Here is a 25560-nt window from a genome sequence, read left to right on the forward strand (position 1 = left end):
GAGAGCCGGGGTGGGAAGGGCGACTGGAGACTACTCTAGCCCCTACCCTCAGCTGGAACTACAAACCCCAGAAACCTTTGCGTCGGGGTATTAGCCCCTGACCTCAGACGGAAATCACTGTTGCCTGGCAACAGCAAACTCGTCGGGTGGCAGCTGCGGGCGGTCTAAAGCTGTTCTGGTGAGCCCCCAGCCCGGGTGTTCAGAGGGAGGGGCCACGAACGGGGCAGGGAAGTGGGCTAGGAGCAGAGGCGGCTAGTTGCAGGCCGGGGACCGGGAATGGAGGCAAGGCCTGGGTCAAGGTCCAGGTCCAGAGAGGTGGTCGGGGGCCCGAGATGTTTAGCCCGGCAGGCCTCGGTGCAACATTGCAGGGCGACGGCGGCGGCATGTGCGAGGGCCTGTCCCGCATCTCGGGGCCCATCCCCCCAGACCCTACGCTTTGTCCTGACTACTACCGACGGCCGGCCTCGGGTAAGTAGAGGGTGCGGCGGCCGAGCGAGGCCCAAGCGAACCTCGGATCTCTCTCCATCACTGAACGCGGCACTCTGACTTGTCCGGCCCCTCAGCCCAAGGGCGCCTTGAGGGAAACACGCCGAAGCTGGACCTGCTGACCTCGGACCCGGACCTGGACGTCACCCCGCCCCGCGGCCCCCGCATCCGTCCTGTAGCTGTAGAGATTCTGGAGCGTGGTCGGCGCGGCGTGGGGGCAATGCTGCTGCAACTTGGGGGTATCTCCCTAGGCCCAGAGGCCGCTCCCAAGAGTAAGTTCTGGGCAGAAGGAGCAGCAAGGCAAGTCGAGGTTAAAAAGAGATCAAAAGCTGCTGCCCTGACCTCGGCTCAGGCTTTGCCTTTCTGAATGTGTTTCCCCAGCTATAAAAGGAGGGGAGAATACACTACCTCCTTGCAGGAGAGGACTGACTGAGGTAGTCCCCAGGAAACCATAGATCAGCTTTATGAATTCATTCATCAGTGAAACTTGAGTGCTTGCTCTGTGCCAGGTCCAACAGGTGCTAGGAAAACAACAAGGTTTAAGACAAGCACAGGCCATCACAGAGTCAAGGTGGGAGACAATGAACAAGTGAAGGGATGATTATATATAAGATGATTAAGGGTGTACCTCACAATAAAAATGTATAAAATAATCAAGGATAGAAGACAATTACCATGTCAGGAAGGAAACAAGGTGGTAAGATGGAGTATCTGTATAGTATCTAACTTAGATGGAGAAGTCAGGGAGATCTTTCTGTAGGAGGCAGGGTGTGGGCCTGTGTGTGAACTTGTATAAGTTGGGTTTCATGGGCTGTATGCAGGGCGAGTCTGGCAACATCTTTTCCCCAGGGAAGGACCCTAAAGACCATGAGAAGGAGAACCTGAGGCGGATCAAGGAAATCCAGAAGCGCTTTCGCGAGCAGGAGCGCAGCCGGGAACAGGGCCAGTCCAGGCCCCTGAAGGCTCTGTGGCGCTCACCCAAGTATGACAAAGTGGAATCCCGGGTCAAGGCCCAGCTGCAGGTACCTGCCTCAGGGAGCCAGAAGTATTGTCCATCTTGTTGGCCAAGAGGCAGTTATACTGATCTGAGTTATGGGGAGGGAGGAAAATCACAGGGGACTAAGGTAACAGGAGACTTAAGAAAGAGCTGGTTCTGCTGCAAGGTGGCTCTGGGGGTCCTCAGAAGTGGTGATGGTCGGGTGAACCTGAGAGGCAAGTAGGAATTAGGCAAGGAGAGAATGGAAAAGAACATTCTATAAAGATGAAACCTCACAGATAGAAGTCCTAAGACTAGAGGCAGTGTGGGCAGTGGGGGTGCTGTGTACAGTTTACTGTGAGGGGAGAAGAGCACAGGGTTAGGCTAAGAAGTCAGCTGGACCCACATCATAAAGGGCCACATAACCCCCTTTTCAACTTTTTTTTCGAAGGGCAGGGGTATGGTGGTGAGATTCTGTCCTGGGTAGATAGTGGCACCATTTCTCCATCCAGAGGTCTCAGAAGGAGGCACAGGATTGAGAGTAAAGAATAAGGTCATCTGTGGATGTGTTGAAGCTGAAGCATTTGTGGGACTCCCAGGGGGTGGAAGTGTGTCCAGGAACCAGATGGAGAGTCAGGTCTGGATCTCAGGAGTGAGAATCAGGAGTTATTAAGGATCAGACTAAGGACGATGAGACCAGGGAACTGACCCTGGATTTGAGGGCTTGGAGGCTAGCTGTTAATGACCTTGGGGACAGAGCCAGGAAGCTTGACTAGGAAGGTGAGAAAAAGAGAATGGTAGCTGGAGCCAGGATTAAGGTAGGATGGGCGGTTTGTTGTTTTCTTAAGGATGTGAGAGATACTCATGTTTATATGATGATGATGATGATAAGTGCTCCTTCAAAAAGAAGGAGGCCATAGCCCTAGGGATAGAGGCTCGGTCGGTCTTGAGACCGTGACTGCAGCCTGACTGATCCCTCTTCTATGCTCTGCCCTCCAGGAGCCCAGCCCTGCCTCTGGAACAGAGCCTGCCCACTTCCTGCGGGCGCACTCCCGCTGTGGCCCTGGGCTCCCACCACCCCGTGTCCCCAGCCCCCAGCTAACCCCACTAGGTCCCAATGCCAAGGTGAGAGAATGTGTGGGGGCTGGAAAGTGGGGCGGGGGTTCAAGGGCACAACACAGTGCTGTCTGTCCATCATGCTGCCATGTCCTGCAGGGGCAAGGCCTGGGTGTGGACTTCATTAGCCACAATGCCCGCACTGCCAAGAGGGCCCCCCGGCGGCATTCCCGCTCGCTGCAGGTCCTGACACAGGTGCTGGAGCAACAACAGCAAGCCCAGGAGCACTACAATGCCACACAGAAGGGCCACGTGCCCCACTAGTAGGTCCCACTGCCGAACACCCAGGGTGAGGGGTACCTGTGGCAGGTGGGAGCCAACATCTGCCCTGGAATCATCAACCCTGAGCCTGTGCATCCACAGCTTGTTGGAGCGCAGGGATCTGTGGCGGCAGGAGGCTGAGGCCCGCAAACATAGCCAGCCAGACCCTGCCATGCCGCCTGGCCATACTCGCATGCCTGAGAACCAGCGGCTGGAAACACTGAGCAATCTGCTACAGAGTGAGTATGTGAGCTGGATGGGGAACTCACTGGGTACCATGCACCCCTGCCCAACACTAACCACCTGGGCCCACTGTAGGCCAGAGACAGCTGCTGCGTGAGCTGGTACTGCTGCCTGCTGGGGCAGACTCACTGAGGGCGCAGGGCCACCGTGCTGAGCTGGACCGGAAGCTGGTGCAGGTGGAGGAAGCCATCAAGATCTTTTCCCGCCCCAAGGTCTTCGTGAAGATGGATGCTTGAGCCCTTTTATAGGGTTAGTGACAGGGGTCTTGCTGAGGATCGCTGCATGGTTGCAAAGGACAGGATCAGGTCCCATTATAGAGTCTGAAGACAGGAGCAGTAGAGGGGCTGTATGTATCCCCAGAGCATTCTTCCTAGCCACTGGTAGCTGCGGAAGGGCTATCCCAGCCTCTTAACCCTTTTGTCAAAATTAAACCTTTTGTGCACAGTAGGGTTTGTTTCCATAAGAGTTTTTCTTACCTGAGAAATGCCAAGCCTGGTGGCTCTCCTGCTGCATGACTACAGGAAGGTCTCCCTATTGCCTTATCAATCCTGCCTCATGTCCAGGGCAGAAACAAGATTGTGGCATCAGGGAGCAGCTGGGGATGGGACACAGAAGGACCATAACTGCATTTGTAGAAAACCTTTAATGTTCCCCAGACTGAGAAGGTCCTGTGAGCAAGCTAAAACCCCCACTGGGAAAGTCCTGCCATGTTCCAGCAGGGACCTGGAGTGGCGAGGGGCTGCTTCCTTGCATGTCAGAGGCTGAAACCACTACCATCTCCTCGCATGCTACTCCCCCAGCCAGAGCTGATCTGCTCCTGATCATTCAGGGAGGGCAGAGAGCTGCGGGCACTGGGAACTAGGCGGCCTGGGTGCAGGTCCCAGCATGGAGGCCTCTGAGACAGCCCATTGGAGCAGGGAGGCTGGCGGTCCTCAATACCCAGATCACTACTGTCATCATCACTGTCGGGCTCACCAGGCCCAGCAGAGCGAGGCCCTGTCAGACGCCCAGATGCCCCACGCACCACATTATTGCGCTGATTGGCTGGTTTGACAGTGACAATGAGGTTGTGGCTGTTGGCGACCATCATGTCTGTCACTTGGTCCAAGGTCTTCCCAGCCACCTCAATGCCATTGACTTCGAGGATCTCATCACTGACTGCCAGCAGCCCTGTACTCTCAGCCAGGCCCCCTCGCACCAGGCGGGAGATGAAGATGCCTGGGACCCGTTCCAGGCCCTGGGGAGCTACACGCACGCTTATGCCATCTCGGATGTAGAAACCCAGGGGACGGTCGGAACCATGCTTGTGCAGCCGCACCCGTCGGTGGGTCTCAGGCAGTAGGTCCACATCTATGACTGAAGAAACCTGGCGGAAATCTTGGGGTAGGCTGATTAGCAGGGGTGGCCGGGTGCGCAGGGGTGCCACTGGCCGAAGTAGGAGCCCTTTCTTGCGCCGTTGCAGAGAGTTGGAGGCAAAGGACAGGCTGCTGGAGTCAGCTTCTGCTGTATGAGAGGGGGGAGCTGAGATCAGAGACCCTCCTCCCATTTGGGCCCTTTTCCATCAGGCCCAGGCCTGGGAAAGGAGACACTAGCTATTATCTACCACTTGGAGGTCAGGCCAAGGGCAGGGACTGCAGAGGGTGAAGCCTGGGCATCCTGGGCATGGACTAACCCCTATAGACCTGCCCTGCCACCCTACCCCACAGAGGCTGCCCACTGTACCCCATTCTCCTCACCCCGCTTCTGCACTAGCAGGCGCAGCGGTGGGGGCCCGCTGGCCAGGGCCCGGTGCAGGCTGTCGTCGTTGCTGAGGGGCAGTAGGTCGCCGTGAGCATCGGTATAGCCAAGCAGCACGTCCAGGCCCGGGATCTGGTGCACCGCACGCAGTAACCTCAAGAACTCTTGGAAGTCGCTCACCGAAGCGCGGGGCAGGGCAAAGCGTCGGAACTCGGCGTCAAACTGGAGGCAGGGAGTGGGGAGAAAGGAGGGGTCAGGACGGAGCCCGAGTCCTTTCTCACCACAAGTCCGAGGGTGTCAAGGGTGGGAAAGAGGCCTGCCGCAACGCTGTAGCCTTGAGCCCAGACTTCAGCTCAGGTACAAGGGACGCTGTCCAAGGTCTTCTCCCCGCCCTCCAGGTAACCCTGGCCACAGAGGGACTCTGGAGGCCAACAGTGAAAGGAAAGAGAATGGGTGAGGGACAGTGAAAAGAAAAGCCGGAGAATGGGGCGTGGAGGATGGAGGAGGGGAAAAGGTGGTGGGATCAAGAAGCCAGGAAGGGGAGAATGAGGGAATTGGAAGCTCCTAGGGCCGGAGCCGGAGCCGGAACCGGAGAGGCCCTTACTTTGCTCTTCACCTCCACGATGCTGTCGGGACTGCGCGCCGGGGTCCTCTGTGGCCTGGCCATGGCGGGGCCGGGCGGGCCGGGGTCAGTGCCCCAGGCAGCCCGCCGAGGCGCAGGTGCACAGCCCGGCGGGCCGGCCCGCGCCTCCCCGCCCCTGACGGTAGCATTCGCCCCGCCCTCCCATCCAGACCTTGACGTCAGGGGGGCAGCTATGGAGAGTGGAGCGAGGAGTCCACGTTTCCTAGGAAACGTGATGGGGATGGATGCGTCTTCGTGTGTTCTTACGTCATTACGCTATGGTCTGCGCATTCCGAGGCCTGGGGAGGGGTTTGACCAATCCGAGTGGAGAGTCATGAATGTGCTATCTATTGAGCGCTGTTTGTGTACTACCGTGTTTCCCCGAAAATAAGACCTCATCGGAAAATTAGCCCTATCATGATTTTTCAAGATAACATCCCCTGAACATAAGCCCAAATGCATCTTTTTGAGCAAAAATTAATATAAGACCTGGTCTTATTTTCAGGGAAACACGGTAGTTCCACAGGCCTTATAAAACTGCACATTTAGTAGATGAGGAAACCGAGTCAAGATTTTTCTGAACCCTTTGGGGTCACAGTGTTGAAGGAGCTTTGAGCCAACTCGCTCCCACAACCGTAGAACGCAGCCTCAGGCCCCAGATCCCTCCTTCTCCACCCGAGCTAGCCCTTGGCTCCTTCCTGCACGGTGCCACGGGAGTCTTGACGAACGCCCCAAAAGCCGAGCCGCTGCTCAGAGAGATAAGACTAAGAAGACCAGCATCCAGTGGACCCAGAAGACATCTGTACACAACTTCCCCAACAGGACTCGCTTCTGCGCACGCGCGAGCATGCCCATGGGCGGGGCCTCGACCTCAGATCCCGCCCAGCAGTTGTGCGTTTCCTCTTCCGACCAAAGGCGGGGCCGCGACTCCAGCGGGAAACCTGGGTGAGCGGTATTCCGCTAATGCAGCTGTGGGAATGGCAGGCACGAGGACCTTGGTCCTGCAGCCTTGGATTCGAGAACTGGTCCTGGAGTCAGAGACACTCTCAAGTCCGCGGGCGGGGCAGCTGCTCCAGGTGAGCCCCCCATCCCTCTCAGGGCCCAGAGACCAGGGCAGGGCCCGAAGGAGGTGGGATTGACGCCGGTCGCCGCCGTCAGGTACTGCAGGAGGCTGAAACCCCGGGCACGTCCCGCGCCCCTGACAAGTCTGAAGTCGCGGCAGCGCTGCTAGTGTCTGACGGGACCCACAGTATTCGATGCCTGGTGACGCGGGAGGCCCTGAACGCCTCGGACTGGTGAGAAAGGCGCTGCGGGGCCCGGGGTGCTTTGAGCCCAGAGGCGAGCGCTAGACTTGAGTCCGAGATGGGCGGACCCAAGAGGGAGGGGCTATGTGCCCAAGGTGGGGGTGTTCCAGGCGGGCGGGCCCCAGGCTGGTAGTGCTGTGCTCCCGTGGGCTTGGCAGTGAGGATCGCACTCACTTGCAGGGAAGAGAAGGAGTTTGGCTTCCAAGGGACTGAAGGCCGACTGCTGCTGCTGCAGGACTGTGGAGTCCGAGTCCACGTCCCCGAGGGCGAAGGTGGCCTGGTGAGTGGGAAGGCTGGTTTGGGTGGGTTACTGGGCCTGACTCTTGGTGACAGGCCCTAAGACGCATCCCTGAACTCACCCCTCTAGCCCTCGGAGTTCTACCTCCAGGTGAACCGCTTCAGCCTGCTGCCCACGGAGCAGCCCCGAGACTGGGTGACTGGTTGGTAAGTGATGCCTGCACTTTGCAGCTGTTCTAACCCAGGCCTGGCTCCCGTTAGCCTAGGCCTTTTGGGTCGGAGGGCCTGGGCCCCTAATAACATTAACTGCTTGTCACCCGCTCTTTCCTAGCAACCAGGACCCGGATGTGCAGAGAAAGCTCAATGACTGCCTGGAGTGAGTCTGGGGCTGGGCTAAAGGGCCTGGTGTGACTTGGGCAGAGGATGGCAGATGTGTTGAAGGCCTCGGGATTGTTCCTCAGGCCTGTCCTCTCTGTTTCTGCAGGAAGCACCTTTCGGAGTCCACCTCTCCCAATGCAGGTACTTACAGGCGTTGACCAGTGACCCTAACTCCCTGTAGAGTGACTTCCCAGCCATCACCTCCTGCTTCTTTAATAAGCCCTCCTCCTCACCCACCCTCCCCTTCCTCCTCTCTGAGCTTCAGCCCATCCCCCGCCCTCAGGCCTGTCGCTGTCCCAACTTCTGGATGAAGTGCAGGAGGAACAGGAGCATCAGGGGGCGCTGGTTTGCAGGGCTGAGAGCTGTCTGATGCTGTCAGGCCCTTGCACAGCACCTCTGCTCACCCGCTGGGCCGTCTCGCGCAGCAGGGCCTTGGTCAGTCTGGGGCTTCCCTTGGGAAATGTCAGGGTAAGGAGTCAGGTAAGGGCCAGGATGATAGTTCACTTCCACAGGAAGAAGCTGTGTATACTCTCCCCAGTCTATGGCTGCACATCTCTGAGAATGACCAACAAATCCTGAACTCTCTGGGCCGAGGTCGGAGGGCACAGGGTAAGGAGGACAGGAGCAGTCCAGAGGGGAGTGTCTGGAGACCTGGCGCCCACAGTGCTGATAAGCCTTTCCTGACCCCTAGGCCCTGACTTGCCCCCACCAGACCTGGCTCTTGAGGAACTATCGCTGAGCCTAATGTCTCCTTCCTTACTCAGTTCCTCAGGTAAGGTGGTGCTGAGGCCACACTCACTATTATCATCAGGTGCGGGCACCACGCAAGATGCTATGAAAGGGTACACAGCTGGGTTGGGGCTGAACACAGTCCCTTCAGCCTAAGCACACAGGCCACTCAGCTGGTCTGAGCTGAGAGGGCTGTGCCCACAGCGAGTCTCTTTCTCCCCAGGAACCCCTACCTTACCTAGCCATGTGTCGTCAGAGGAAAGTGCTACCAGTGTCAGCCTTCTGCCTGCCCTGTCCCCGGCTGCTCCAGACCCAGTGCAGAACGGCAGCTCCCAGCCCTTACCAGCCATCTGCTCAGCCCTTGGCCCTCTGTCCTCCAGTTCCTCACACCCCAGCCATGTATCCAGCTCCGCATTCCTGAAGGGCACCCCAAGTCTGTCACCCCTTGGTCACATTCCCAGTCCACACCAGGCCCATGTGACCAGGCCCCAGAAATCTAGCCTGGAGTTCAAGGAGTTAGGGTTGCCCCCCAAGAACTGGCTGCATTTTCCAAGGATAAGAAGCACTGAGGGAGTCCTGGAATCCAGTCCTGTCTGGGTGAGCACAGCCCCCCTACAACTGGAGGGTAAAATTCGGTAGGCCTTGGGTAGCGCTGGGAGTGCGGTTGGGGTAGCCTTGGATGGGGCTAGGGGGTCCTTGTTGGCCCCTCTCCAGATAACACATCTCCTTCAGGAGCCCCCAAAGAGGCATCGTGATGGTTCCGCCTTCCAATATGAGTATGAGCCACCCTGCACTTCCCTCTGTGCCCAGGTCCAAAATGCCAGGTGAGTGCCTGGGGCTGTCCCCACTCTCTTGGTCAGCAGTCCCCGTCTTCATTGATCTACAGCCATGGTTCTCTTCCCAGGCTCCCTCCCCAGCTCCTGGTCTGGGCCTTGCACTTTCTGATGGAGCCACAGCTGGAATCTGAGCAAACCCAGCTGTGAGGGGTCATGTGACCACGTGGGAGGATACGTGCATACAGATCCTGAGGGTGGACAAACAGTGCTCCATACTCTGCTTCCTTTGAGTTTTTTAATAAAATAATCTCATGCGGCAAGAAAGGAGAGAGTCAGGGGTTGGGGCCGCCGCCTCTTTGGTCTGTGGCTGGGGAGGGTGGACTCCACTCAGGGCTGGAGGGCTCTGTAGGCTGTGAGGGTGGAGGCTCGGCTCTAAGGCCAGATCCTGCAAAGGGAGAGGGGGAGAGAGGAAGATTAGAATTGGACTGAGCAGTCCTTCCACCTGCCCAGCCAGGTCAGCCCCCTCTTACCTAGGCTTGGAGACGGGGGTGCCTCAAGCTTTGGCCTGCGCTTGAGGACAGGGGAGCGCTGCAGCCTCAGGGGCCTTTCTGGGGGACAGGAAAGGCATGGGTTGGATTGCTGCCTGCCCCAAACCCTGCCAACTCCAGTGTGTGCATGCGCACACCGGACACATGCACACACTATTGCCTTCAGAGCCTCCCCCTTTCCTTACGTCCTCCCACCCCTGGCAGAGGTTGCTCTTTTGGAGGTGGAGCCAGGGCTAGGAAGGGCTTGTCAGCCCCTTGCTCCTGGCCTTCTGGCTCTCATTTCTCAACCCTTCACACCACCACTGGCCCCCTCCAAGGACCAGAGCCATGAAGGGAGCCCTGGAGCCCACCCTCGCCCATCTCCTCCTGCACTCAAACACACATGGAGGTGTCTCCCCTCACCAACGGGGGCCTGGAGCTGGTCCTCATGCACAGACACTGCTCGTCGCCCTGCCGAGAGAGGCCTCGGCCTCAGCTGGCCATCTGGGGGAGGCCAGGGTATCAGGGTGTGGTCCCAGCAACTGCCCCCACTCCAGCCCTTGCCTCCCACCTTCAGGGTCCGCAGAGGAGCTGAGTTCCCAGCAGAGACTCCTCCAGTCCCCAGCCCAGTGTTGTGGAGGCGAGGGTGCCTGCTTACCTTCATTCCTGGGGCCCAAGCAAGGATCCTCCGGGAGGCCCAGGCTGTCTGGGGAGGGGCTGGCTTTTCGGGGGCTGGGACAAGGAGAAGGGGGGCCCGGACCATCCTGTTGGCCCCAACCACGGCTTCTAAGCTCTGCATTCAGCTGCTGCCCCAGCGTCTTCCAGGTGGCAGACTCAGGCCCCTGACCCCCTGGCCCAGGTCTGCATGAGGGGTCTGCAAGGAGAATAGTATCAGCCAAGACTTGGGCCAGGCATTGGAGGTGAGCCTAACCAATGGTCAGACCCCCTCCTGCCTATCCCTTCACGTCCCCCAACACACAGTGGCCCTCATTTACCAGCAGACACAGAGTGGGTGCGGGACTTGATCGAGATGGGAGGGGCCTCCGATGAACTGTCCATAATGTCACCTGCAAGGCAGGGTTGGGGGATCAGGCACCAGACCTTGGGGGTGAGGGGAAGAAAAACCTGGCCTCTCCCCAGGAAAGCAAGTGCCTTGGGGAGTATCTTTGAGGACAGCCCCCTCTCTGAAAATGTACTGCCCTAGCCCAGGGTCCCACTTACCATCTGAGCCAGCCTTCTTGATCTCTCCATCTTTGCTCTGTAGGAAACAGGGAACTCAAGCTCAGTCCTGTGCTGCCCTCACCCTAGCCTTGCCCTTTTTTTTCATTCTTGTTCTTATAACTGCCACCAAATGCCCCCTGTGGGCTGGGCAAGAACATGGCAAACCCAGTCTCGGCCTTAGGGCTCAAGTCTGGGATGGTGGACAGTTAACATAGAAACATCCATAGACACACAGGAACATGCACAGACACACAGATAATGTGATTTCTTAAGTATCTGATTCACTTTCTATACTTTGTTTCTAAATTCAAGCTGAGGCTCACTTCATATGTGTTTATTTTCATGAGAGATTATAAACTAGATAGTAAAAGGGCTGCGGCTCTTATTAGGGACTGGGATCAGACAGTGGCATTAGCAGGAAGAGAGGGAAGGCCCACAGGGAAGTGCAGGGATGGATGAAGAGAAACCTGCTCAGCCCACGGGTGTTGATGAGGGGCTGGAAGTGGGCCAGAGAGGCACTCCAAACAGGAACGTGTGCAGAGGCTCGGAATATGCAACCAGGGAGAGAGCAGTGAGAGGAAAGCAGCCACTAGGGCCTTGGGCAGTTGGGTTAGGAGTTAGAGCAGTGGCTTGAGAGGAAAGCCCCCTGGATGACTTGCTGTTTCAAATGCAGATGACGAGGTCGATTTCTGTTAGATCTGCAGAGAAAGGCCCATCCCAGCTCCTAGGAGGAGATATCAGTGGCCTGGGCCAGGGCAGAAGCGAAGAAGGAAGAATGGTTGAATCTGATGACTATTTTGAGGGGGTGGTGGTGGAACTGACAGACCTGTGTGTCATGAGTCTCCTGGTCACATGTCACCCACCGACTGCCACAAGCCACATGTCACCTGCCCCCTCACTTCACACTTGCGTCCCTCCCAACTCACTTGCTTCCTCTTGCTTTCTGCGCTCCCGCTGCCTCTGCTCACGCCGATCCTCTGCAGCATTACTTGTACCCGCTGTTCAAAGGATGGGGCCAGCTCGGTGTCTCCCCGTTCCAGGGGCCGCCGCTGGGGACAGACGTGCCTGAGTGAGGGGAGAGCCTGCTGCCCTCAGCTCCCGCAGAGCCCTCACCCATCGCCAGACCTCACCTTATCAGGTCTAGCACCCAGTGTTGCCTCCTCCTCCTCAGCAGGCAGCAGTATCATCGAGTAGGCCTTGCTTTCCCGAGTGTAGCGAGGCCGGCTCCTGCGGGCAGGGTCCGGGCTGCTGGTGCCCCCCTCAGCCCCACCAGGCTCCTCACCACGGCCAGGACGGGCTGGTGGCCTCAGAAGGTCCCCAAGTGTGGTTTTTCGAGTGCGGGAAGCTGCCCCAGGACTGGTCTCTAGATCAGGCCGTGGCCCCCGCGTTGAACGAGGCTTCTTGAAGGCAAAGAGGGTGCCCAGCTTCTTTCGTAGTGTGCGGGGTACAGGGGTGGTACCTCCCTCAGTGGCTGGGTCCTCCTCCGGGGCCCAGCTGTGGGAACAGCCAGCAGTAAGCAGGAAGGCCCATGGAGAAGTCCACCCTCTCCCACCCCCTGCAACTGCCCCTCACTCACAGGCGGTCCTGCTGGATCAGCCTTTTAGAGAAGAATTCCTCCACGCCCTCGTCCACGCGGGCACTGAGCCCATTCCCTTCCTGCGGCAGGGCTGGGGGCACCTGGGGGACACCACACAGTCAGGGGTCAGGGCTGAGTGCAAGTGTGACTTCTCCCCACCTCCCTTGTCCAACAGCCTGCCCAGGGCAACTCCGGACCCTGGAAGCTGAGCTGACCCTAGGGGGCTGCTGACACACAAGCTCCCCCCTAATCCAGCTGGTGAACAGAGATGCTGATTTCACATACCCCTCACCTGTAGTTGGCCCAGAACACACACTCGGCCCACACCTATTCTTGTCCCATAGAATATCCTACATGTCCTGAACCACCCGGTCACACGTTTTCACCTGCCACCCCTTCTGCTCCAAACACTTCCCTGCAGTATCCCCCACCCCCACCCCACCCGGCCTGCTGCCGCTCAGCAGTACTGGCTGCTGCGTCAGACCCTCTGGGGGGCCTGAAGTAGGCTCCTCCTCCCCTTCCATCCTGTGACCACTGCCCCCCCCCACCGGGTCCACACATACATCTCCCAACATACACACCAGCCGGATGTGCAGTAGACGGGGAGCCCAGTATCTTTCAGCAACCCTAGGGGTGGAAGCTAAGAGCCTCCCTCTCCTGCACATCCACGCACTAAGCAGCCGACCTGAGGCAGCGTCCTACACCCAGGTGCACCCCCAACGAAGCCCACAAACCCATGACCCCGCATGGGTATGGCCTGGGGTGGAGGGCTTTGACAAGGAAGAAGCCAGGATGCGGCACCCATAATCCACCTCCCTACCCACCATCACCCGTAAGGAGCAAAGGGGCCGCCTGGGTCACCCAATTCCACGAGCTCTGGAGTGGGGGGAGGGCGCTCACCTGGGGGCCCCCAGGCGGCGGGCGGTGGTGGTGCTGGCGCCGTGGCCTGGGCCTTGCCCTGGTCGGATGGCGCAGGGGATGCCCGGCGGGTGGCAGTTCCATGCGAGGCAAAGGGCCGGCCGGGGGGCCAGGAGCAGCGGGGCTCGGAGACCCGCGTGCGGATGGGCCCGCCTGCGGCTCCGCATCCTCCCCAGGAGCCGCCAGCTCGGACTCCGGTTCCTCAGCAGCACCTGAGGGGAGAGCACCAGAAGAGCACAGAGCGTGGAGCCCAGGGTGGTGGCAGTGGCGGCGCTAGGGCGGCGGGGGACCCGCCCAGGGCGCGGGGAGGGGCCCCAGTTACGCCGCCCGCTCCCCCCCACCAGCCCCTCCCCTGCTGCCACTGTCCGTGGTGCTGAGCGCGGCCCCGAGCGGCGTGCATCCGCACCGCCGCCAAGCATGCGCGTCCTGTGGATAGGGAAAGGGGCGGGGTGGGGTGGGCGAGTGGAGACAGTGTCCGGGCCCTGGTTTGCTCAGGTCCTGCTCTGTGCTGACTAACAACAGCAGATCCCAACCTTGCAGGCTGCAGGGAGTCCTGGCCTGGTCCAGGCAAGTGTCAGGGAGTTCTCGGGACAACAGGACTGAATGAATGTGGCCAAGGTCTAATGGAGCTTCAGCCCAACTCAGTAACTCCCTTCCAGGAGTTGACTTACCGTGAGTGGAGGGTACCAGGTGAAGACAGTGGTTGGATTGAGGCCATTTCTGGGAAGGACTGTCATCCTGGATTGAAGGGCACAAACTCGGCATGGGGCAGGGGAGATAACTCCCCACCTTCCACGTTTCAGAAGAAGATGGGAAGATCTAGGCTTCGAGGCCCAGAGTTCTGGGACCACCTACCTTCTGCTCGTCTTCTGCCTCCTTTTCCTTCTCCTCAGGGAAGAAAAGGCCTTCCAATTCGCTAGGCCCAAAGGAGCTGAACTGACCTCCATCCAGTACTGGTATGGCAGGGGGCATTGCCACTGTTGCCTGCTGAGCTAGACTGTCCACCTGCAATACCAGGCACCCCAAAGATGGGGAAGTAGGGCCTCAGCCATAGTCCCATCAGTGCTAAGGGAACCCTGAAATATCCCTGGGCTTTATGACCCCAAAGACATTACAGAACCCTTGCAAGGCAGTAGCCAGGTCACTGTGTGTGTGTGTGCGCGCGCATGTATGCCCAAGCGCAGTTTCCCCTCACCAGCCGATCCCGGGCTGCACTCAAACCCGCCAGAGCTTGAGACACAATGCTCTCTGCCAAGGACCCTGTGACTGACAGCCGCATATCTCTGAGGGCAAAGAGAGGGCAAGTGTTAGTGTGCTGTCTCTGCCTAGCCCAGCCCAGTCCCATCCAGCCTACCTGAGCCTAGTAAAGGCATCTTGCAACAGGTGCTCTGGGAGCAGCTCTGGGAGGCCCCTGGAGCCCATCAGGACCCCCTCTAGCTGCTCCCTCCACCTGGGTCCCTGAAGCATCTGTGGGCAGAGGCTCCTTGTTGTGTCCAGTGTGGCCTGAGTGAAGTCCTGGGCAAAGGTCAGAGCATGGTGAGGGTGTGGTTAGACCAATTGTCTTGAGGCTCCGACCCCCACAGAATATTGACTCAGGGGATGTCACAGTGAAGCCTTTGGGATGAGGGTCAAGCTTGCATATGGAAGTGGGATTGAGGCAAGGGTACCATCTCACCTGAATGTCCTGGCGGCAGACCTCGCCCACCTGTCCCAGGAGGCCCTCCAGCTTCTGCCGCAGCTGCCATTGATAACTTGGGGAGCTTCCTGCCTCATATAGAATGGGGAGAATCTGGAGACCAAGGAGAAAAAGGAGTTGCAAAGTGACACCTGACTAAGAGGGGGAGGGTCCTGGTAGCAGGAGGGGTGCTTACGCTGAGAAAGAAATTGGCATTTTGGATGGCATCCTCGGCCTGATGCACAGCGGCTTCACCCTGGGGCCCAGCTCCACAGCCCAGAAGCTCCACATGCTCCTGCACCGACTGACACAGTTCGTTCACTTCCTAAGGGGCATCAGGAATCAGTCCCAGCCTGGTCCCTCCCAGTCCCCCAATACCTGACTGCCTCCTCCCCAGGGTCTCCAACAGGGTATGTGGTCCTGAACGCAGTACCATCAGGCCACCCACTTAGGAACCTTATTTGTTTAAGAATGGAGAGACGTGTTTCCTTTGGTTCATTGTAGGGACTTAATATATACTTAAGTGTACAGAATAGGAAGAAGTTGTTAGTTATGTCTGTGTTTTAGAAGCTCAGTTTGTTCACCATCCACCTAGAGGATAGCCTGGAAAGTGGGGGTGGGGAATGGGAGTTAGGCACCATGGAAGAAGCAGGGGGAGCAAGGGAGAGTTTAGGTGAGGGTGAGGAACGGGACCAAGGAGGTCTGTCCCTTGCAGGCGCCGTTGTAGACAGCAGAGACCTGGTCCACATCTCTGTCCACAGCGCTTGGTGGGTGTGGACACCAGTAAGATTGGGCTCCAGGGTAGAGAGAAGACTCTGTGGGAGACGAAGAGATCACTTGGAGATGTATAGAATGTGAACCCCCTGCAGGATGTCTGGGTCAAGATACCCGGGCTCTCGAGCTTGGGAGAAAAGTGGGATTTGGGAATGGAGAAGTGGAAACATCTCTCACAAAGGCAAGGTAGAGGAGGGAGATGAAGGCAGAAAAAGGGTCACTGAGTTGGCCACACAGAGGTCAGTGGAGAGGGGAGGGAAACCCTGTGAATGGGAAGTCACAGATGGGGCTACAATGCGGGGGAGGGTTGAGGGAAGATTTTAAAGTACTTCCTATCTTTAATAGGAAAGCCGATTTAAATGCTTTAAAAAGGCAGCCAGGGGTGTTATTTGGGAGAACAATTTCAGGAGCAGGCTCCTCTCCAGACCAAGGAGAGGGAATTGTCTGGGACAGCAGGATTTAGGCACCCTGGCTCCAGGAAAGTCAGACCTTCAGATTCATGGAGGCTCCCAGGTGCCACAGCTCTCCCCATCTCCCTAACTTCTGTGTGTACTTAAGGTTGAGGGAGAGGCCACTGACCTGCTCAGAGGGGTTCGAGACCAGACCTAGTGGCTGCTGGCAGGAAGTGCAAGCAGAAGAGGCGTGATCCGTGCGGTTGTTTCTCAAGAGACAGGCTTGGATCTGGGAACAAGGGACATTGATAAGTGGTGAGGGGCTGGGCCACAACACAGCAGAGCAGCGGTGAAAGGGCCCCCACCTGATTCACTGCACGTGCTGTCAGTTCTGGGCGGCTGCGCTGCGCCTGAGCCACGTCGGTCAGTGGCAGAGGCATGGCCTTCAGGCTTCGGTTCTGCTCCAGAGCCTGAGCCACGTCCAGCAGGCCCAAAGCAGACGTTTGGTTCCGGTCCCAGACTACAGACCTAGGCCAGGTGGGGCTTCAGCCGGGGACCGAGCTCAGCAAGGCCCCACCCAACCCGCGGGCCTTGTTCATTCGCCCTCATTCAGCCCCGCCCCTTAGCCCAGTAAGTCCCTCCATGTCACGCCCCCCTCCCCATTGGTCCCACCCCTTTGACCCTGCACACCGGAGCCTGGTGTTAACCCGAAGCGCCTTGGCCAGCATCTTGGCACCCGCGTCTCCTATGGCGTTGCCACTGATATCCAGCGCTGTCAGGTTAGGATTAGTGGCCAGGGCCCGGAGCAGGACGCTGGCGCCCAGCTTCAGCCTCGACTCAGCCACAGACAGAGACTGCAGGGGCTGGGGTTAAGAGACAGTCATGGTTGGAGTCAGGGGTCAGCAAGGAGGGGAGATCACAGGGTCCGAGGAAGCAGGAGTCAGAGAGGTTACAGGGTCCATCAATTGAGGATCCTGGATGGTCCCGTGAACTCACACAGTCGTCATCCTGCATAAGTTGGACAATCCGGTGCAGAACGTCGTCCAGGGTCTCCCTGTGGGCAGGGACCACGGTTGAGGGGAGGGACCCGGGTGATGGGGTACTGTTTAGGAGGCCCAGGAGTGGGATGGGGGCTCACTTGCACCGGACATTGAAGTTCCTTCCAAGCGCCACATGTCGCAGGGACCTGCTTCTCTCGATGGCCAACACTAGAGTCACCATGTCTGAGCCAAAGCCTGAGGGTGGTTGGGGTCAAGCACAGGCGAGGCTGCGGTGAGGTGGGTCGTGTGGGAATTGGGTGCATGGGGAGAACTGGCTTTCAGGCGGCCTCACCGTTATCCGACAGATCCAGGGAGCTCACTGCTCCAGCGTCACACACTAAATCCTGTATCACCTGGGCGCCCGCTGAGCGCAGCTGAAGGTGGAAGGTGAAGCATGCTTAGGCCAACAGGCCACAGCTGGGGAGGATCAGGCAGCCAACAGCCCCGCGCTCCCACGCGACAGTCCCATCGCCAGTGTGTGCGCCCACTGCCTGCTCACGTCGGGGAACCTGATGCTCACCTCACAAGCGCTGAGGTCCAGGTGCAGGTCTGCCAAGTGCGTGTTGAGCGCGAGACCTTCTAAAACGGCCCTGGAAGGGGATGTAAAAGGGGAGCAGGAGCTAGGAAAGGGGGCTCAGGGCGCGAACCGAACACTAGGAAGGACCAGGATGCTGGGGAGATTGTGGGTACGATAGGAACGGGGAGAGGCGCTGGAGGCTCTGCCGGGTGGTGGTTGCATAGGCGAGGGGCGTGGCCGTGGGCAGCGACACTGACCTAAGCGCGTCCGGGGGCAGCTTGCAGCCCGCCAGGCCCAGGTGCCGAAGCGTCCCCGCGCGGCTGAGGAAGAGTTGCAACGCGGCGGGCGCAGCCCGAGACTTCCTGGGGTGGAGGAGCGAGAGGCGTGGGCTTCCCGGTGCAGGAAGGCGGCTCCCGGCAGTCCACTACCCCCCGCCCGGACCCGGCCTGCGCCCCCTTACGTGCGGGAGAAGACGTTCCTCGAAGCGTCCAGGTGCGTGAGGCTGGCGCAGCAGCCGCGGGATAGCGCCGCAAAGAGCTGCAGGAGAAGGGTGTGGGCCAGAGGACAGAGCCCTCCCCGCCCGCCTTGCCCTCCAGTCTACCCTCCAGCCTCAGGCCCCACCAGCAGCCCTACCGATCATCCCCCCCAATGACCACCCCCCTCACAGTGTCCAGGGCGGTGTCGGTGCCGGCGACATTCAGGAACGTCAGAGCGTTAGGACGGCTCAGGAAACTATAGAGGCCCTGGAGGGAGGTGGGGAGGGAGTCAGGGATGGCTTCACCCAGAGCTTCCTGACACCCCACTGCCTGCAGCGCCCCCAATCCCTGTCCCTAAAGACATCCACTCACCCCATTGTCCTCTGAGGCCCCCAGCGCCCCCTGGTTCCCCGAAAGGTCCAAGTGGGTCAGGGCAGAGTCAAAGGCTGCATTGGAAGCCAGTGCCCGGCCCAGAGCCCTCATTCCTGGTGGTGGAGGAGGGGGTGGCTCAGCAATCAGGGGGACAACACGTTCCCGCTCCACCTACCCAACCTTATCCTGGGCTCTGCCTACCTCGAGGCGTCAACCCTGTCTGTGCTAGGCTGAGTCTTCTCAGGGCTCCAGGACGATGCTCTAGGTGTCTGCTGAGTGCAGCCACGCCTGGGACATGGAGGCAACCGTGTGGGTCTCACCTCCTCTAGTGCCAGCCCTCAGGGCTTCCCCAGGCTCAGCCATACCTCGGTCATCCAGTAGGTTCCCTGCCAGACTGAGCTCCCGCAGCCCGGAGCTTGAGTGCCCTGACAGCGCTTGGGCCAGTCTTCGCACAAAGTCTCTGGGGACCAGACCCCAGGCGTGAGACTCTGGTCTCCTTCCAGGCCACTAGCCTCCCATTCCCAAACCCCTGGACTCCTCTCCTCAAGCCCTTCCTGTCCCCCTTACCCCTTCAGGCCACAGGTCTCTAGCACCAGCTCCTCCAGGTGGGACGACTGACTCATCATGTGCAGAATCTGTTCCAAGACTTCAAGACTCTGAGAACCAGAATGGGGGCTCAGTGGGCTGCACCCTGGTCCCCACATCCTTGGCACCTCCCTGCCCCTACACTCTCACCAGCTTCATGTCCACACAGGAGAGGCACCGGAACCACAGGTTGTAGGACAGGGCAGCCACACTCAAGGCCAGGTCCCTGGGTGGGAGAAGGGGCAGGGGCAGAGCTCAGCGTCCTTTAGCTAGATCCCAGGCTCAGCATCCCCCTCCATGGAGAGGCTGAGGCCCAGGAATGTGGGTCATGGAATCTTCCTCCCTTCTCAGTCCTGGCAGGACACATACCGACTGCCCAGATGGCTGAAATCTCCTAGGCTGAAATGGCGGCAGCCCTGACGATGGTAGATGGTGTCCACATCCTAGACGGGAAGAAAATGTCTCCAACTGGCTTGGGGCCACAAGGAGCAGGGAGGGACTTAATAATGCACATGGGGATCAGATGTTTCCAGAACCCTCCAGAGGGGGGTTCTACCCTTACCCACTGAATCTCCTCTTGGAAAGGGAAGCCATTGTAGTCACACAGAGCCTCATATGTCTCCAGGAAGCCACCTGGGGAGGTGCCAGGGGGTACCAAGAGGTGGAGTGGGGGGAGGAGAGAGACAAAAGGACAGAGATAGATCAGACCCAAGCTGGGTGGTAGCTGTGCCTCGAGTGGCTCTGTTAAGTTGGGGAGACCTCCAAATCCAGGGGTCTGGAGCTGCAGGAAGGGGTAGCCCCTTCCTGCCTGAAGCCCCGTGTGGCTCCACCTTGGCTCTTACCACAGGGGCTACTGGGTGAAGTGGCCTCTGAGGGGCTGCTTCTCTCCAGACGAGCCAGCATGGAGGGGGGCGTGGGCCTCCGGAATAGCTTCCTGGGGAGGAGGATAAAGAAGGGGAAAGGGACTTCTAGCCCCTGAGATGTGAGGCAGCCCACTTATGTCTCAAGAGCATCCCACCTTTGCCCTCCTTCCCTGCCAGCCCCTTGCAGTTGCTGGGCCTCACCCAAGGGTCGAACGAGGGAAGACCTTCTTGATGGCTGCAGTGATGTGCTGGGCCAGCTGTTCCAGGGCAGCCACGCCAGGAAGCTCCAGGACCAGCTCAGGCAAGGACTCCAGCTCAAAGGTGACCTGGGGAGGGCAGGTGGGTGGGCTGTGCTGGCCTCCATTGGTGGGGGCAGGTGGAGGGGACGGTGAAGGCCAGGCTGCAGGCCCTGGTGGGGTAGTAAGGTTCTCACCTGAGGGGGTGTCTCCTGCAGTGCCATGGCCTGAACTTCCAGGTAGCTGAACGTACAGTCCACCTGTGGAGTGCCTGGATCAGCCTGAACCAAACCCCAAGCCCCACCCTTCTGGGAGCCCAGTCCTTTGCAGCCTGGAGCTCAGAGCTAGAGCCGCCTGCACTCTAGTCCTGTCTGCTGCCGGGAGCCCAGTGCTGTTGGAAGGGCAGAGCCCACAAAGACAAGCGAGCACTGCAGATGCACCCTCATCAAGGAAGCTGCTGGAGAGCAAGGGGTGGTGGTGGTGGGACTCACCCTCAGGGGGAGGCAGGTATGGAGCAGGTAGGCTCTCCATCGTAGCAATGCCTGGGGGGAGAGAGTATCTGACACCCTGGACAGGGAAAGAGGCTCTTTCTGCTTGGGCCCCAGTGGCCCTCCCAGGCTCTGCCCCTTGCCATACCAGGACGTGACCTTGCTCAGCAGCCACCCGCTCTGGTAGCCAGGTTTTCAGCAACAGCTCTGCCTCCTTGGGCCACAGGAACCGGGTGATCTCGCCTGTAGAAGGGCGGCCTGCTGGATGACTTTAATCCTCCCATGGAGGTCAATTCGTGCCACTGTCTGTACCAGGCTAGGGGCCTGGACTCATCTATGGGCTCGCAAGGAAGGGGTGGAGTGGACCGCGGGGAGCCAAGCCCTCTGGAGGAGCAGAGAGTAATGCTTGCCTGGCACTCCCGGGGGCGCTGGGTCGGCCTCTGGCTTGGGGGCCGCACTGCCTCCTTCCAGCCAAGTAGGCAAGGGCCAGCGCTTACCTCGTAGCTCACAGGATATGCCGTCGGGGGTCTGGGCCATGGGGCCGGGCCAGGCGGCCGAAGTGACCCAAAGGGCTCCGACGAGAAACAGTAGCGGGCGGGCGCGCACAGGAAGCCTGGGGCCCCGGCCCGCACAGCAGCCACCTGCTCCTCCTGCAGCGGAAGGTACGCGCTGCTTCCTGCCAGGCCGCCCCCCACCCGGCTCCTCCCCGCCCCGGCCTCCGCGGGCCGGGAGGTGTAGCCCGCGTACCGGGGTGTAGGAGGGGCGCAGAGTCCCAGCTACAGTCGCCCAGTCGCGCAGGAACTACTCGGTCAGGCCAGATTCGAGGTGGGAGTGGTGTGGCCAGGAGGGTCTCGTGTGTCGTGTGCCTCTTGTGGTTCCTAGCCCCCTACTTCCACCCCACACCGCAGTCCCTGCCGCAAGCACCAGGGGGCACTACCCGCCCGGGAATTCCCTACAGGGCCCACCGTGTTCGTCCCCTCTAAAGCCCAGTTGGGGAGGTGGACACCGGGACTAAAAGGACAGAGCGTCGGATATCTCCCAATACCCAGGTCCTAACGTGGAGGACCTAATATGTTGCTTCTAACCTGGACTTCGTGACCTTAAAGAGGTGGGAAAAACACCAAATGAACACAAAGGCCCTTCTCTGCAGAAGACGTTCCTCAGCTTTCAAATCAGGTTTAGGCTGGGTCAGGGTCAGAAGGTGGGTGTGGACCCTCAGGGGGCAGCCTCTAGCTAAAGCCTGAACCCCAAGATCCTCCCTTGAGTATGCATTCTCCCCGACCTGGAGAGTTTGGTGAGGGGGAAACCACTAGGAGAAAGGGAAGATACTGTCCTCAGGAGGGGTCAGAAGGTCATCGGTTGGGGGCCCGCCAGCCAGAAGCACACTGAAAAAAGACCACGGGACCTAGCGTCTAGAGGGTTTTCAGGTGGGGATTACTTTTTTTTTCTCCTTCCCTCTTGTGCCAACTTTCAGCTAGATGGACCACATTCCAGTGAATGTGAATTCACATTTTATCTTGAAACAGGGGTATTCTAATTGGGAGTTCTTTGTATTTCCACTAGCTTCTATGTTAGTTGGTCTATCTACTTTCATTTGAATGAGGAACCCTGTGTATCAGTAGAATCTTCGTGTTTTGCTGAGATGAACAAATTTATCTAGCTCTGAATGTACTTGTATGTTTCCTGAAATTTTCCATTTTCCTGTTCCATCCATTAAGGTAGCCAATAATCCACCATCCTTTAAAGATTGTTCTCATAACTGTGCAAAAATGACATGACCAAAACAGAGCCAAGTTACAAGAAATAAATTTAAACAAAAAGGTATTTTTTTTTCCATTACAATCTAATTAAACTCCACTTATGAGCTAAAGAACAGTCCACAGCTCAGCCAGGCAGAGGTGAAATAACCATGAGAGTAGGTGAGAAGTACTAGACAGGGTCCCTTGGTTTCTTTCCCATCTCACCTTCCTAGCTAACCCTCCCCACCTTGGGGCTTAGAGACAGTGGGAATACCCGCCAGTCATCTGACTACCACTCCCCAGACCCCAACAAAATCTCATCTCCTTTTGCTGAGGTCCACCAAGGACCAGGACAAAGTGGAAAGTAAAAACTGAGTATTAACAAGTTGGGGGCAGCCACCTACTTTCAAGCAACAGGCCCATGGTCATTTGCCGAGGGCTGACGGGAGGACTCAGCGGAGAGGGAGCTACGGGTTCCCACCAAGAGGCAAGAGGAGGTCCTGCTCTGCTGCCTCCCAATTTAAAAGGAATTAAATTGGGTTAAGATGTAAGACTCTAAGACCATGTAGAACCCACAAACTGCTTTTTAGGGTGAGAACCTAATAGTTCTCATCAACTATGGCCAAGTGGTCAAGAATGCAGATTCTGAAGGCAGACTGGCTGAATTCAAGTCCTGACTCCACCTCTTACCAGCTGTTTGACACTGAATAAGTTACTTAACCTTTCTGAGCTTTCAGTTCTCATTTTGTAAGCTGGAGCTATTAACTCATCGTGTTGCTATAAGGATGAAATATTAAGAGAAGTGCTCACAACAGTGCCTGGCCCTCCGTGAACACTCTCATTTGCCAAATCTACCATGGCAACCCTAGGACTCCAAAACAGACCCATAAAAAAACTCACCTCCATGGGATTTTTCTGTTAGAATGACAAAGATGAGAAATACAAGAGGGAATGACTGTCAAAGGGCTCACGATGTTCCCCAGGTGGAGGGACTCTCGGGGCCACTGATGCCACAGTGCCATCAGTCCCTGTGTCCAGTGAGTGCTGAGAGGGCAGACAGGGGGCTGCGGATAAGGAAACCAGGATCAGCATGGAGAGCAGGACAGGGGCGCTGGGCTAGACACCAACCCCATGACTGCTGGGGGTCAGGGTGGCAGTTACAAAACAAACAGAACTGCCTGCAGAGACTAAGTGAACACATGGGATGCAGCGTCTACAAGTAGTGACAGTGACTCAGTTAAAAGGGGGAGAGACCTTCAGCTTGTTGAAGCCTGTCTCTGTGTTCCAGACAGCAAGAGACCCTATGGGTGCTCAGGAAATGCTAAAAGGAGCAGGGGGCGCTCATGAGGAATAAGCCCCGCCTGCTCCAGTAGCATAGGCTGAAGACGGGCCAGGCCACACCTGCCAGCGCTGCCACAAGGCTCCCTTAGATATTTAAAGCAAGACATTTAAAGGAAATGTCTTTTTTGTTTTACCCCCCACTCCCGCCTTCCACCTGCCGATATAAAAGTTTACAGATGAGTTTCATATTCTATCACATCACAGTTACATGGTCCAGTACATTTCAGAGTATATGGACGTCATGGAGGCTGTCTTCGCAAGGAAAATATTTCAGGAAACTGGAAGAACTTATCAGTGACATGCTATGGAATTACACTTTTGGTTCTTCTTTTAAGTACAAATATGATTATTCACCAAAGCAAAACTGTTAGACTAGTTTACATTGTCTATCAACAGGAAGTTCCCTATTACATGGAGCTACATAAAGCTATTTCCCAGGAGCTAGGATAGTAGACAGAAAGAGCTTTGGTTTTGTTTTTTGTAAGGTAAACTTTCCACTATGTACATACTATGCCACCATTTTATCATCTTTCATTGGATTAAGCTTAACTGGGAAGTAGCTGCCGGTTTTTAATGAGATCACTAACGGCGAGGGACCTCTTAGATCATGGTGGTGCTTGTGTTTAAATCACATCTAGGGGGCAGACGGGTGGCTCAGTTGGTTAGAGTGCGAGCTCTGGGCAATGGGGCTGCCAGTTCGATTCCCACATGGGCCAGCGAGCTGTGCCCTCTGCAACTAGAATGAAGTCAGCTCCTGGGAGGCCGATGGCTCAGTTGGTTGGAGCTTGGGCTCTCAACCACAAGGTTGCCTGTTTGACTCCTCGACTCCCTCATGGGATGGTGGGCTCTGCCCCCCCGCAACTAAAATTGAACATGGCACCTTGAGCTGAGCTGCCGCTGAGCTCCCGGATTGCTCAGTTGGTTGGAGCACGTCCTCTCAACCACCAGGTTGCCGGTTCCACTCCTGCAAGGGATGGTGGACTGCGCCCCCTGCAACTAGCAACAGCAACTGAACCTGGAGCTGAGCTGCGCCCTCCACAACTAAGACTGAAACGACAACAACGTGAAGCTGAACGGCACCCTCCACAACTAAGATTGAAAGGACAATAACTTGATTTGGAAAAAAAGCCTGGAAGTACACACTGTTCCCCAATAAAGTCCTGTTCCCCTTCCCCAATAAAATCTTAAAAAAAAAAAATTAAATTTGTGAAATTTCTAATTACATCCAGAGCTCCTGTATCAAAGCCACACATATCCAGCATGCCTCTATCATCTGGGTCTGCAATGGTAAAATCATTTGACACTCATTCCAAACAATTTAACTGGGATATCCATTTTCTCTCAATATTGCCTCACAACAATAGCAGGATCGACACTCCAAGCGATGGTTTAAAAGATAAGATCCTGATCAAAAGCAAGAGGGATGGGTGCTTGCTAAGCTGGGCAGCAGTGTCTGGGCGACATGAGTTAGGTGTGGCAACGGAGTTGACTATTTCTTTACTCCAGTACTCACTGCATTAACAGTGGGGAAGGTGTAACACTGGGGAAGAGGGCTGCAGACAGGCCAGGGAACTTCCCCGTCAGCTCTCAGGTGTGGTTATAGTGAGAACTGGTTTCTGATGAAGATTTTATTTTTTAAAAGGTTTTATTGGGGAAGGGCAACAGGGCTTTATCGGGGAAGTGTGTACTTCCAGGACTTTTTCCAAGTCAAGTTGTTGTTCTTTCAATCTTAGTTGTGGAGGGCGCAGCTCAGCTCCAGGTTCAGTTGCTGTTGCTAGTTGCAGGGGGCACTGCCCACCATCCCTTGTGGGAGTCGAGGAATCGAACTGGCAACCTTGTGGTTGAGAGCCCGCGTGCTCCAACCAACTGAGCCATCTGGGAGGCAGCTCAGCTCAAGGTGCCGTGTTCAATCTTAGTTGCAGGGAGCGGAGCCCACCATCCCTTGCGGGACTTGA

The 25560-nt window shown here is 57.4% G+C and overlaps 4 protein-coding genes and 1 long non-coding RNA gene across 13 annotated transcripts; 3 read left to right on the forward strand and 2 right to left on the reverse strand.

The window, feature by feature from the left end:
- The first annotated feature begins 97 nt into the window (after positions 1-97).
- ENKD1 (enkurin domain containing 1) lies at positions 98-3529 on the forward strand. 6 transcript variants are annotated; one of them, XM_019756020.3, is made up of 8 exons: positions 98-178; positions 369-468; positions 564-758; positions 1336-1508; positions 2462-2587; positions 2678-2841; positions 2942-3078; positions 3158-3529. In XM_019756020.3, the coding sequence occupies exons 2-8, from the start codon at positions 384-386 to the stop codon at positions 3316-3318; spliced, it is 1041 nt and encodes a 346-aa protein (XP_019611579.2). In that variant the 5' UTR covers positions 98-178; positions 369-383; the 3' UTR covers positions 3319-3529. The 6 variants fall into 6 exon arrangements, with proteins under 6 accessions (XP_019611579.2, XP_088656437.1, XP_088656435.1 ...); XM_088800311.1 differs by having other exon boundaries at positions 2462-2841; positions 2927-3078; XM_074314715.2 differs by having other exon boundaries at positions 151-468; positions 2927-3078.
- A 177-nt stretch (positions 3530-3706) lies between these two features.
- PARD6A (par-6 family cell polarity regulator alpha) lies at positions 3707-5640 on the reverse strand. Of its 2 annotated transcripts, none has more exons than XM_019756040.3 (3): positions 5424-5640; positions 4819-5041; positions 3707-4582 (listed from the first exon to the last, which is right to left on the reverse strand). In XM_019756040.3, exons 1-3 carry the CDS (start codon positions 5484-5486, stop codon positions 3837-3839), a joined length of 1032 nt encoding a protein of 343 aa, XP_019611599.1. In that variant the 5' UTR covers positions 5487-5640; the 3' UTR covers positions 3707-3836. The 2 variants fall into 2 exon arrangements, with proteins under 2 accessions (XP_019611599.1, XP_019611588.1); XM_019756029.3 differs by having other exon boundaries at positions 3707-4585.
- A 258-nt stretch (positions 5641-5898) lies between these two features.
- Positions 5899-9189, forward strand: ACD (ACD shelterin complex subunit and telomerase recruitment factor). The gene is made up of 12 exons (XM_019756005.3): positions 5899-6517; positions 6600-6736; positions 6926-7025; positions 7113-7189; positions 7314-7358; positions 7467-7501; positions 7644-7795; positions 7873-7969; positions 8052-8132; positions 8313-8686; positions 8822-8913; positions 8994-9189. Exons 1-12 carry the CDS (start codon positions 6419-6421, stop codon positions 9070-9072), a joined length of 1368 nt encoding a protein of 455 aa, XP_019611564.2. The 5' UTR covers positions 5899-6418; the 3' UTR covers positions 9073-9189.
- On the reverse strand, positions 9147-21403 carry CARMIL2 (capping protein regulator and myosin 1 linker 2). Of its 3 annotated transcripts, none has more exons than XM_019755955.3 (40): positions 21273-21403; positions 21023-21175; positions 20674-20768; positions 20529-20579; positions 20235-20297; positions 20003-20127; positions 19781-19872; positions 19501-19571; positions 19308-19381; positions 19089-19164; positions 18921-19009; positions 18719-18813; positions 18555-18641; positions 18354-18466; positions 18171-18248; positions 17966-18042; positions 17763-17867; positions 17509-17578; positions 17281-17362; positions 17087-17183; positions 16945-17002; positions 16639-16811; positions 16314-16476; positions 16136-16237; positions 14979-15107; positions 14783-14896; positions 14462-14622; positions 14303-14390; positions 13963-14112; positions 13779-13845; positions 13090-13319; positions 12190-12290; positions 11744-12107; positions 11540-11662; positions 10614-10650; positions 10388-10459; positions 10051-10266; positions 9816-9863; positions 9396-9473; positions 9147-9310 (listed from the first exon to the last, which is right to left on the reverse strand). In XM_019755955.3, exons 2-40 carry the CDS (start codon positions 21060-21062, stop codon positions 9198-9200), a joined length of 4167 nt encoding a protein of 1388 aa, XP_019611514.2. In that variant the 5' UTR covers positions 21063-21175; positions 21273-21403; the 3' UTR covers positions 9147-9197. The 3 variants fall into 3 exon arrangements, with proteins under 3 accessions (XP_019611514.2, XP_019611504.2, XP_019611522.2); XM_019755945.3 differs by having other exon boundaries at positions 9816-9896; positions 21273-21402; XM_019755963.3 differs by lacking the exon at positions 9816-9863 and having other exon boundaries at positions 21273-21402.
- On the forward strand, positions 17777-24543 carry LOC109460556 (uncharacterized). Its single transcript, XR_002139514.3, has 3 exons — positions 17777-17997; positions 19979-20122; positions 20256-24543. It is a non-coding gene; the product is annotated as an uncharacterized LOC109460556 (long non-coding RNA).
- The last annotated feature ends 1017 nt before the right edge of the window (positions 24544-25560 follow it).

This window comes from Rhinolophus sinicus, chromosome 8 (assembly GCF_057876585.1).
Source record: "Rhinolophus sinicus isolate RSI-liver-muscle chromosome 8, RSI-T2T, whole genome shotgun sequence".
NCBI lineage: Eukaryota > Metazoa > Chordata > Mammalia > Chiroptera > Rhinolophidae > Rhinolophus > Rhinolophus sinicus.